Source organism: Paroedura picta, chromosome 14 (genome assembly GCF_049243985.1).
Source record: "Paroedura picta isolate Pp20150507F chromosome 14, Ppicta_v3.0, whole genome shotgun sequence".
Lineage (NCBI taxonomy): Eukaryota > Metazoa > Chordata > Lepidosauria > Squamata > Gekkonidae > Paroedura > Paroedura picta.
In genome coordinates this window covers 23,000,337-23,012,718 of record NC_135382.1, presented here as the reverse complement: position 1 = coordinate 23,012,718, position 12,382 = coordinate 23,000,337, and the positions used below count along the sequence as shown (strand labels likewise).

The 12,382-nt window shown below is 46.9% G+C and overlaps 1 protein-coding gene across 1 annotated transcript in view; it reads right to left on the bottom strand.

Annotated features, from left to right (window-relative positions):
• Window positions 1–1,543: 1,543 nt before the first annotated feature.
• Window positions 1,544–12,382, bottom strand: part of FA2H (fatty acid 2-hydroxylase) — a 50,380-nt gene continuing 39,541 nt past the window's right edge. The window contains exons 6-7 of the mRNA XM_077309841.1: window positions 9,383–9,635; window positions 1,544–6,183 (exon numbers count right to left, since the gene is read on the bottom strand). Of these exons, the coding sequence (XP_077165956.1) occupies window positions 6,104–6,183; window positions 9,383–9,635 (333 nt within the window). The 3' untranslated portion in view covers window positions 1,544–6,103. The remainder of the gene's footprint in view (window positions 6,184–9,382; window positions 9,636–12,382) is intronic.

Sequence of the window (12,382 nt, the reverse complement as noted above, 5' to 3'; positions counted from 1 at the left end):
AGTAATATAACAATTAAGATGTATCTCTTGGCTTTAAGCTCTCTACCTTGAGGCAATTTTACTCTTATGTGCATCTGATTCTTCTCGCCTGATCCCTTGTGATGATCCCTTAATACCTCATCGCACTCTCAATCCGGTCCCTTTGGGGCTCAGAGTTTTCAGTGTGCTATGTGATGGGGTTTTTTTTGTTGCTCCAGTCGTGCACTTTTGAGCATCTTTTTGAAAAAAGAAATACTTATCCCCTCTCCCCCGGTAAAGGGTTATTTCTGACGTCCACTGTAACGAGGATGTCATTGGGTGATTGAGAAACTCTCAAGGCAGCAACACGATTTAATTGGCTGGGGCCTCTCCCGTCTCCAGAGAGTGTCTCACACGCGTGCTTAGTGTGTGCAGAATCACTTGAGGTCCAGGGATGAGGACCACAGGATACAGGTAGGTTGACCACATCAGCTGTACCATGACAATTCCATAATAAATGCTGCGCTTTTGACACTTTAGTGACGTGGCGTCGGTACGAGGCCCAGCACTCAGGCACACGCATTGCTCTGGTGCTGGCGCCAATTTCCCGAGGCTGCTTCTGCCCTCGGGAGAGGAGGAGCGGCCGCAGAAGATGCTTGGTGGTGGTGGTGGAGGTGCCCAAGAGACAAGCAGGCCTCAGTGCTGGGGCTCACTGCTCAGGCGCCATGGACATAGGTCTTCTGACATCCAAAGGTAAGTAGAGAAAAGGAGTGGGGAGTGGGGGGTGTCTGGGGGTGTGTCTGAGGGGTGGGGTAGGCAGGAGACAAGGATTCCCCCTCCCCCTTATATAGATGTTCCACAGAAGGGGCAAGAATCCTTGTCAGTAGATTTTTTTTTTTAACTTGTAGTGGTAGTTATGACAAGTGACCACAAGGTGGTGCGGAAACTCCATGGGACTCAACCTTCCTTCTGTGTTCAGAAACAGAATAATGGCAAGAGAATGGCTGGACATGTTTACCTGATAAACGAAACAAAACCCTTAGTCCCTGTAGACTTGGTGTACAAAAAGAACTCCCCGTGTTAACCCGCAATGCATTCCTTACGCAAAGTCAAAATACTGGTTGCTTTAGGTCAATATTGCCTGCTGTGACAGGCAGTGGGCTTCCGTTATCTCCAGCAGCAAAAAGCCTTCCTCAAGAGGCTTTTGTTGGAGAGGCCTGGGGCTGAAAATTTCTGCGTGAAACACCGGTATTCTATCACTGAGCTTCAGCTCCCCTCATGAGAGCTCCAGCAGGGACTGTGCCTTGTCTTGCAAAATACGTTCAGGATCGCTTCATACAAAGACTATGTCTGTATGTGTTGTGGTTTCCAGGGGTCACTACCTGATCGTGGGTCTCGGTATGTATAAACAGCAAGGCAGCACAAATGTTAGGAAATCTCAGCTGTTTGGGAGAAAAGCTGCACACAAGCCATGCTGGGAAAGGATGGAGGGGGGGGAGGAAGACAGTGTCAGGTATTTGCCCCAAACAAGGAGACATTGTTCCTTTGCTCTCATTCTCTGACAACACTATCTCAAACAAGGTAATACAACACACATAAAAAGGTTTATTTTCCAAAATATACACAATTTATGTACAACAAAGCCAGGTGTGTTGTTTTTTTAATATATATAACTGCATTCCAGATTTTAAATATTTCTACAACAAAACAGGCGAAGGAAATCACAAAGTCGGGGGGGGGGAGCACCTCTTTGCAATGGCTTTCATTGGAATTTTTATTTTTTTTAAAAAATAGGTTTACAGGTTCATAAAGGCACGGGGTGGTGTTGGCAGGAATGTGTGCACGCAGTTAGAAAAAACAGCCCCCCAAGAGGCGGGGCAAGATGGCGGAGTGTTAGGATCACTTTTAGATCCTCCGGGGTGGTGTATGAGCCATTCCAGGTCAATGAACGGCCGGAGAGGGGGATTAGTGCAAAAATCCCCCATAATTACTCTGACAGCCTCTGAGAGTCCATCGGAGTCCAGGAAACTGATCCACTGAGGTTGAAAGCCTCGTATCTCTCCGGTCCGACTGGTACCGGGTCAAGGCAATGCCCATCAATGAAGGTTTCATACGTTCCTTTTCCTTTAAACATTTCTGTTCATCTCGTTACTTGCATGAAAACCCTCCCCTCGGACTGCTGGAGGGGTAAGTGACAAAGGAATATTTCTATCAGACTCTTAAGAGGCACTACCCCCCCCACCCAAAAAAAGTATAAAGAGCAAGCAGCATTCAGGCAGCACTTTAACGAATCAACTGGCTGGCTACAGCTTGAAGGCGTGGGCTCTGGAACTTAATCAATCTGAAATCGCACCTTCATTGGCTGCTTTTGTATCTGGAGATTGTAAGAGACTAATGCAAGAGATTGCAAGACCAGCTGTGACTTTCTCCCCCCCCCCCCCCCAGGAGATACCAAAGATAACAGACTGGCTCGACAAACTTGGAGAATAATTCAAAACGGCCAAGCTGCCAAATTTAGTGACTAATAGACCTGCAGATGAATTTAAAAGACAATGGCATTCTTATACAGATCATACAGACAGTGAACATTTGTATTAGCTGAATAAACAAGGAAGCAGTCATATTTGGGTTCACTTTTTGATGTATCTTACCCTATTCTTTCTTACTCTTATATATCTCTTATAAAAACCAATAGGAGCTGGTAACCCTCCCCCCCCCCAACTCTATGGGATGTTCTCCCTATAAGGGGAGATGGCTAGAAATGGACCTTAAGGCTCACTGGGCTTGTTGAAAACTTTCAAACTGCAGCAGGAAAGCGGGTGGTGGTCCTGAGGCCCAGTGGTCACAGCCCATCCCTCAACCAGCTTCACTGTCCTAGGCCCCCGGAGAGAGGAACGAGAACATAGCATCTGAAAGGAATCCCATTGCAGCTCGTCTTTGGTCAGAGGGGTTGTGTGCATGGAGGAGAGTTGCTGCTATTGGGCTTGGTGCTAGGCCCTTGCAGAGCTGGGGAAAGCCTTCCTGGAAGCAAGAGTTCCCTGTGGATGCCACAGGGCCCAGCCCGTGTAGCAGGAAGCCCAGCATGGGTAACTGGTTGCAAAGTCTCTTCCCAACTGATATAGCTAAGCTCCCTGGAAAAGGCTGGCTTGCATGCTTTTGTGAACTAAAACCACCGTTGGTACTGCTTCCGTTTAAGAGGCCTTCAACATATCAGCATCTGCACAATCTACACCACCAACTTGCTAGAATGATCAATAAACAGAGATAACTTCCAGGATTCTGGCTCCTTTTTCCAAAGGGAAATAGCCAAAATTCTCTGGGATTTAGAATGACAACAAAACTGGCACAATATGCTCACATGTTGCTTCCTTCCAAAGAAAGGCCCAAGGGGCAGATAAATTCAGGAGGGTATCCTAGTCTTACAGGGTAGGTGGCAAAACCTTTCCAGCTCTTCCCTTTTGCATTTACCCCATTCCCATCCGGTTACTAGAGTCATTGGCAAATGGCAATACAGGGCTGCAAGCAATTTGAGGCACTGTGGTAGGCCTACTCCTCCCCAAGCTCCCATCAATTGGCTACAATAAGGGGCACCTGCAACCCCTGCCAGGTAGCCAGTTGCATAGCTGCTGCAGGACAGGGGCATCGTATTGGACTAAGGTGTAACTAAGCACAGTAACTCAAGCTACGTGGCTGGTAGCAAAGACAGTTCCAGCAATTACAGAATTACAACTGATCTCTCGCCTACAGAAATGGCTGCTTTAGAGGTTGGACTCTGTGGCATTAACTCCACTGAGCTCCTGTTCTCCTTGGGGTCCACCATCAATCTCTTGGGATTTCCCAGCCCACATCCAAGAGACAGCACAGGTGAGGTACACTGTGGTACACTGTAGAATTATACAATCAGCAGCTGGTTCGCAATCTCAATCGGCATGATTATCGAGATGTCAGGATGTTCATGGTATCTGTATTAATACAAAACTGGAGATAAAGGTAAAGGTATCCCCTGTGCAAGCACCGAGTCATGTCTGACCCTTGGGGTGACTCCCTCTAGCGTTTTCATGGCAGACTCAATACGGGGTGGTTTGCCAGTGCCTTCCCCAGTCATTACCGTTTACTCCCCAGCAAGCTGGGTACTCATTTTACCGACCTCGGAAGGATGGAAGGCTGAGTCAACCTTGAGCCGGCTGCTGGGATCAAACTCCCAGCCTTATGGGCAAAGCTTTCAGACGGCTGCCTTACCACTCTGCGCCACAAGAGGCTCATTAAAAACTGGAGATGTTGGAATCTAAAACAGAGAACTAGAAAGAACTAGACAATTAGGTGTTGTTATAACTAAGAGAAAAAGAATATTGCCTGAGACTTACAGCTATTCCTGAAACCTCTGATGAGGATATCAGAGAAACTTTGGCATTTTTTTTGGAAATTGATAAAGATGACATGGACTTTGAAGTTGAGAAGGTGTATAGAATAAATTCAAGAACTGCCACGCTAAAAAAAAAGTGTCAAGAGGTAATTTGATGCATTTTCTTATTTAAAAAACAAGGGATCAAGTTTTATAACAGCACTTCAAAGTAAAACTTAGGATTGATAATGCAGATATTATTCTGAAAGAAATCCTTATCAGGATTTTACATATGACAAAAGATATCTTTCTCACAGAAAAATTAAAAAACAACAACAGGCTTTTAAAAAAATCAATGGGATAAATTTAGAAGGTGGAATTTTTACCTTCCAAGGCCTGAGATTCTGACTGAATTCCCTTCATAAGGCAATATAATTTTTGAAGAGATTAAGAGAAGAATAAGATGGAACACAGACTTCAGAAGAAGGTGCGGAAGATCTGCAGCAGCTCCATCAGGGAATGGAAAAAGAGGATCCTGACACAGAGAATACAAGCATGAACTTTTCTACCCCTAAGGCAGAAGACACTAAGGTCTAGCCTTGAAGAAAATTTCTATTAAATGGTGCATTGGTGGTATTTGACTCCAGATAAATTAAGTAAAATGTATTTTAAAAACTCCAAATAAGTGCTGGAAATGTGAACGACATGAAGGGACATTTTTCCCCCCACACATGGTGGGCTTGTAATAAAGTCTGGATAAAAATACATTTATTAATACAGAAGTTTTTAACAATTTACAAAGGAGACCGGAAGTTTTTCTTTTGAGATTGATGAACACGCGGCTTGAAAACAGCTTGAAGCCAACCCTTCTTTCAACTTTTTCATATCTTAGGCTGCTCTCCCCCTCCTCTGCCAAGGCCCTATCATTTGACTCTCTCCCAGACTTCATCCATGGCCATCTGCAACACACCAAAGCCAAGCCCTGCCAACCACCCGCAGAGGCCGAATGGGATGTGTATGTTGCACTGTATCGCTTCCAAAATCAAACTTGAGAAGGAAATGTACAAGTCGAGGGAAAGGCACCCTTTTCAGGGCAACCGAGGGCAGGAAGCCTTCTTGGGACAGTGGGGGGGCGGGTCGAGCTAATTCTGGCACCATCTTAATAAACCCAAGGAATTCATGAAGCCTCATTTAAAGCATTATGGGGAGTGCATCCAGAACCAAAGGGACAGCCAGGGTAAATACCCAAAGATTTGGCTTGGCTGTGGGAAATATGGACTTTCTTTCTCCCCGCCCATCACAGGCCTGCAGAGGGCAACTGGTAGGAGTTGTGCTAGGCTGGTGGTAGATCACAGACTAGAATGAACACAGACGTTTCTCTCGTTCCCGTGCACATCCCTTCAACCACCACCCAAAAAGGAATGAGCTGAAACCTGACCCCAGGAGTGGATTGTATCATGGGATACGCGTTCCCCATCAAGAGTGATTCTGGGGTCTTTCAAACAGGGATTGCGGCTGGAGCATCTTTGCCTGTGTCCTTGAACTCTTATCCCAGCTATGAGACCAAAGGACAGCCTTCCGCCCTTCCCTCCATTAGCCTCTGCAGGGCCCCAAAGTTCCAGTAGCCTCATAAGGTAATCCTGCCTCCCGGAAGCGTAAAATACCCTGCACAGAATCAGAAGGCCACAGAAAACAGTGAAAGGCACACCACCGTCATTTCTCCCAGGGCTACAAGTCTCTGAAAGTCCCACCGCTCTGCCAAACAAACCCCGAACCCCACTGATGGCCACGCAGGAGTGGATGCTAGTCTTCCTTCCCAAAGGTTTCCTCTGGGATTCGCGTCTGGAATGGATGGTCCCAGAATGTGCTGGTGATGCCGAAACCTAGGGAAAGGGGTTGAGAAAGATGCAGGGTCAAGTTGGGGAACTCCCGAGCTGTCTGCCGTTTGGGCTTCGTGGCTAGCAGGCCAGCTGCACTGGGAGATGAGCAGGCAAAACAAAGACTTGTGTTTTTAAATAGTGCTATTCTTAACCCTAAGAGCCTCTTTTGGCGCAGAGTGGCAAGGCAGCAGACAGGCAGTCTGAAGCTCGGCACCTTTCTAGACCAGCACATGTGTTGAGCATGATGGTGGGCACTTCTGGGATTTTGAGAACAAGAGTGGAGGTAGAAAGTGGCCACCACAAGGGGGAGGAGGAGTCACAAAATGGCTACCAATCACAAAGCAAGAGGGAGGGTGTGACGGAAGCAGTTGTTCCTGAACAGGTACTCCCTGAAGTCCTAAAGGCTTCTGGGTATCTTCTGAAGCACCTCCTGATCCAATGATCCGGCTCTTAGCTTTGAGGAAGAGATGCTTTGTCAAAGAAGCAAATGGGCACCAAGACACCCATGGGCAACACAAGTGCTTAGATCCCCAATTTGATAAATTCTAGCTTGATTTGCTTCTCTCTTGTTCTATCTTCTTGGCCTCTTGCCTCACCACCTGATCTGGGTATAACCTGCATTACATTTGGTTGCCTGGAGTGACAGGCTCTTTAGTGACCTTCTTGTGATTGACTCAGAGTGCTTGATGTTATTTGGCTGGAGACATGCTAATCCCCGGGTACTTAGTATCTTAACACTCTGTGTCCTGGCGTGCATCCAGGATCCAACTGGAAAGCCGGCCATAGTCACACAAATGTGGCTTGGGTGCAGACATCTTCTCACCCCACATGGTAATCATGGGCATGGCATACCCACGTCTAACCCACGTTTAATACCTGTGAAAATTTCAGTCAGTTTTCATTGCATTGCTTATTATAGCTACTACCCTGTTTTTATTTATTCATTTATTTTGATCCACAAATTTAGACATTTCCCCATGCTTCACATTTGTTTCATGTCTATTAAAAAACACATTTTCTTTGACCGCCAGGGGCAAGGTTGATTCAATCCATACTTCAATATGTGGCATAGCTGTTGCGCAGAATCACAGAATAATAGAGTTGGAAGGGACCTCCTGGGTCATCTAGTCCTGCACTATGCAGGACACGCACAACCCTGTTGCTCACTCATTGTAACCTGCCACCCCCTTGAACCTTCACAGAATCAGCCTCTCCGTCAGATGACTATCCAGCCTCTGTTTAAAAATGTCCAAAGATGGAGAACCCACCACCTCCTGAGGAAGGCTGTTCCACTGGGAAACCACTCTATCAGGAACTTCTTCTGGATGTTTAGACGGAATTTCATTTGAATTAATTTCATCCCATTTGGTCTGGTCCATCCCTCCGGGGCAAGAGAGAACAACTCTGCTGGATCCTCTACATCAGTGGTCCCCAACCTTTCTGAGGCTGGGGACCGGCAGGGCATCGGGCCGCGCCCGCGCGGACTGCGCCCGCTCATCAGGCCACGCCCGCAGGCCGCGCCCCCGCAGGCCGCGGCCACACACGCCCGTGCAACGGGCCGCATGGCCCGGCCCTGATTCCCTCTCCCCGCCCTCCCGCAGTAAGAAGCTTCCCGGGCCACAAGCTTGCGGTCTGGGCATTTAAGAACCAACTCTTCTTCTTCCTCAGTAATCTCAGGGCTCTCTCAGCCTCACTCAACTCACAGGGTGTCTGTTGTGGGAAGAGGAAGGGAAGGTGACTGTAAGCTGCTTTGAGCCTTCTTTGGGGAGAGAAAAGTGGCATATAAGAACCAACTCTTCTTCAAGTGAGGCTGAACCAGAGCAGTTGCTTTCTGTTCCTGACAAATTGTTGGCTCAGCTGTTGCCAAGGCTGGGGTTCCAGGTAGGAAGAATGCCATCTAATACTGCAATTATGTCAACTGAGCTCCAGGGAACATTCTAGTTACTGCTCTGTTCTCGTGCCACTGTCTACTTATTTAATCCGGCACTGTTTATTTTCCATATGCCTGGATTAATTGCAAATTCTCCTCTTTTTGGAATTCACGCCAACAACATTGTTTTCTGTCTGTAACATACTGTAAACTACTTTTCAGTCATAATTCTGCCTACAGGCTTGGCAGGAACGGCAGATTAAAAATGAATTATATTTAAATTAATAAATGCCAGAAGGTATTGGGCGTTTATCCTGAAGATCCTGATCTTCACACCTCTGCCACAATGAGACTTAATATAAACCTCTTGCTGGCAAGACATCAAAATCTGCGGAAGGCAAGGCATCTGGATTCTGCTTTGGCCAACCCAAACATTATATCCCTGCCTAGCCCTTACTGCTGAACGGATCCACAGTGGGAAAGTTTGGTACGAAGATTTCTGAGAAGATCCCTCGAGGAGGCATCTCCATGTTCAGCCCTGAGCTGTCCCAAATTGGGTTGAAGCCTTACAAAGAGTGAAAGGAACCGTTGCCCTGTTGCTGCTGCTGATTGGGCCTTACTGGGTAGGAGCAACAGGATAGGCAGTGACAAGAGAAAGAGATGGACGTGCACCCAAGGTGCTGCCATCTCATCCCTTCCTCCTCAGCCAACTCTCCCTCCCCCACAAGTCTGCCCCGAGCTCCTCACAGGAGGTGGCTCAAGGGGTGCCTGCAGCCGCTCGTCAGCCTGTGTGCTCCTTCATCTCCACAATCCAGAAGCACTTCCAGCTGATGGAGGATCCCCACTTTCTCCAGTGCCAGCTGTGTAGATATGGCTCCATCGAGGGAGAGACAAAACTCATCTCCCTGTCAGGTTTGATTCCCCTGTCTTCCACCTGCAGCCAGCTGGGTGACCTTGGGCTCCCCACAGCACTGATAAAGCTGTTCTGACCGAGCAGTAATGTTAGAGCTCTCTCAGCCTCACCCACCTCACAGGATGCTTGTTGTGGGGAGAGGAAGGGATGGCGATTGTAAGCCTCTTTGAGACTCCTTCGGGTAGAGAAAAGCAGGGTATAAAAACCAACTCTACGTCTTCAAAGCTTCCCACGATCACCAGCAGGCCAAACCTACCCCAGAGGCCGGATGTTTGGCGCAAGCGTATGGCAGCATTGATGCAGGAAAGCTCTGCGCAGGGCGAAAAGGTTCACAAAGCAGTGCAGCACCTTTAACCTGGCAGTACCACCCCTACCCCCACCCCAGGGCTATACAAGGTTAAGAGCCTACCCCCCTTTACCTGCTTTCTGGTGTTCAAAATGATGCTTCACGTGGTAGGCCTTCAACTTGTACATGTACGTGCCTTTCTCTGGAGAGCCGTAATGCAGGTAATAGTGGGTCATGTCGTAGAGGACGTAGCCAAAAAGGCCTCCGGCAAAGAGGGTCGTGGCAAATGCTTCGGGAAAGACGGAATTGATGAACACGTAGAGGGCGTAGATGATCAGACCTGCCGCTGGAGGTGGGAAAACCAGGCGCGAGGCATCAAATGGAGACTGGAAAGGAAGCACTGAGACTGAAAACCGATGCCCTCAAACAACCCGGCGCCAAAAGGCCAAACTATAAATCTCACAACAAGGTCAACTCTATGGGAGTCAACTCTATAGGAGTTGACTTTATGTGCCAACAGGGGGCAGACTTGGGCAAGTTGTATTATAGTTATAGATTCAAGTGGGTAGCGGTCTGTAGGAGCACAAAATCAGAGTCCAGTGGCACCTTTAAGACCAACAAAGATTTCTTCAAGGCGTGAGCTTTTGAGTGCAAGCACTCTTCCTCAGACTATGAACTACCATCGTGACAGTGGAAATATAAAGCAAAAATTAATTCTGTTAAATTAATAAACTGGGTCACGCATCCAAATGCAGCCATATGATAATTCTTTGCCAAATCAGCCAATCAGTACCCTCGAATTCAGTTGTAGTTCACAAAAACATAGGAGAAATAAAATTGCTGTGCTGACAACTGTTTCATCCCAGGACTAGGGAGGAAAACTCAACATCCCATGACATATCACTACCATCACCTTATAGTCACATTCCTCACAATTTATTTTATTTGGGACAATGTGGATACATGAGTTAAACAAGGTCAGCATGCTATAGAGTGAGTTAGGGATTTTATTGTACTTCATAATGTTAAGTAATTAGATATTGAGATTTTAAATGTTTGATTGTGTCTCTGCTTTTTGCAACCTGCCCTGAGAAGGGCGAGCTGAAAGTCTGAACATTAATAAAGAAGAAAGAAAGAAAATGAATAATAGTAGGCAGTTGTAATCCAGCATGGCACAGTGGTTATTTAATTGATTGATTAGATTTCACCACCACTCTCAGCCAGGCCGGCTCCTGGCAGTTCACAATAAAAATAAACTCAATAAAACCCCCAATCTAACTGGGTTAGTGTGGGACAAGAAGAAGAAGAGTTGGTTTTTATATCCTGCTTTTCACTGCCCTAAGGAGTCAAAGCAGCTTACAATCACCTTCCCCTATTTTCCCTACCTTGCCGAGAGAGCTCTGAGGGAACTGAGCCCTGCCCAAGGTCACCCAGCAGGCTGTGTGTGGCAGAGGAAGGAATCAAACCCAGTCTTGTGGATTAGTTTAGTTTATTCAATTTTTAGCCCGCCACTCCCACAAAGCTCATGGCGGGTTACAACAAGTAAAACCCCCCGGATAAAATTCCCATAAAAATATACAATCTGAAATCTCCTATATAATCCAAGATATAATATAATCATATAATATATAATCATATAATATATAATGTAATGCGGTGGCTTAAAAACAGCTAACCCTTAAAATAGCACCCCTGGGGGATGGACATGGGAGAGAGATCTCCAGTCACCAGGAAAGTGGTCCAGGAGGCGGGTCCAGATCTCCCTTAGCGCGCCGGCCTCAAACATAGACCTGGTGGAAGATCTCCGTCTTGCAGGCCCCACGGAAGCCTGAAAGCTCCCACCACATTTAACCAGCTTTGCAGGAAGAGGGAAGGGTTGGATCTGGAGCCTGGGTTCAAATCCCCACTCTACCATGAAAGGTTGCTGGATGACCTTGTGCCAGGCATATAGCCTCAGCCTAACTGACTTCATAGGATATAATGGTGGAGAGGAGAACGGGGTCAGCTGTGTCGGGTCCCCACCCAGGAGAAAGGGGAGGTATAAATGAAGTCAGTGAATAAATACAGAGCTGCGGAATGTGCATCTTGCGCCATTGGACAATGCCCGAAGTCATCGCAAACCACAGATCCTCCACTTTCCAGAGCACTGCATGTTTCTCACAAGAGGAAACAAGCTGGTCTGCATGACAGACGTTCAAATGCTAATTTGCACACATTCCAACAAAACCAGTCCTGCTTTATTCTCATGAGTTACATTTCCTCCCCCAACCTTTTCCCCTGACAAGAGACAGAACAACTGGTTTGCTCAACCCAAACAAAACAAAGCAACACCCAACACACACACACGCACACACGCACTCTTTGTAAGATGCACAATACAAAATGCCAGTGTTCCAGATACCCCGAGGCAGCTGGGTATGCCGCAAGTCTCTCTGAGCACAGAGAAGTTGCAAAATCAGAAACAGGCTGTAGAAGGCAGCTTCCTAAGTGCCCTGATTGCAATGCCTAAATGAATAAAATGTGTGAAGTCCCACTTTTGTTGGCGAGGTTTAGAGGGTTCGGAAGAAGGATCTGCTTCCCTCTTTCGCCTGAGTGGAATCCAGAGGGCCCACAATGAGAAGCCAAGGACAGGATTCCACCCAAGCACGGCTTCTCAGGCACTTTATTCACTCATACTATAGTCCTTAAAGCACGACGGCTTGTCAGCTACTTCAAGCTGGTCCTTCAATAGAAACACACAGCAAGCTGCAACATGCATAAATCCAATTGAGAAATCAGGAAAGGATCACTTAAGAATTAAACAAGTCATATGTGTCAACTATACAAAGTGACTCGGTTCCTTAGAATTCAGTCTGTCAAGAACTTGGTCACAATGTTTTCAAGGCCAGCTCTCAACATGCAATGCCCACTCCCTATAAAAAAGACATATCCTATGATAACCTCTTAATCTGGAAAGAGACACATGGAAAGGGATTATGCTAGAAATAAATTAAAACTGTGGTTGCTAAGAAGAAGAAGAAAGAAGAAAGAAGAAGAAGCAGCAGCAGCAGCAGCTCCAAGAGGGTTGCCTTTCCTCTCCCCACAACAGGCACCCTGTGAGGGAGGTGAGGCTGAGAGAGCCCTGATATTGCTG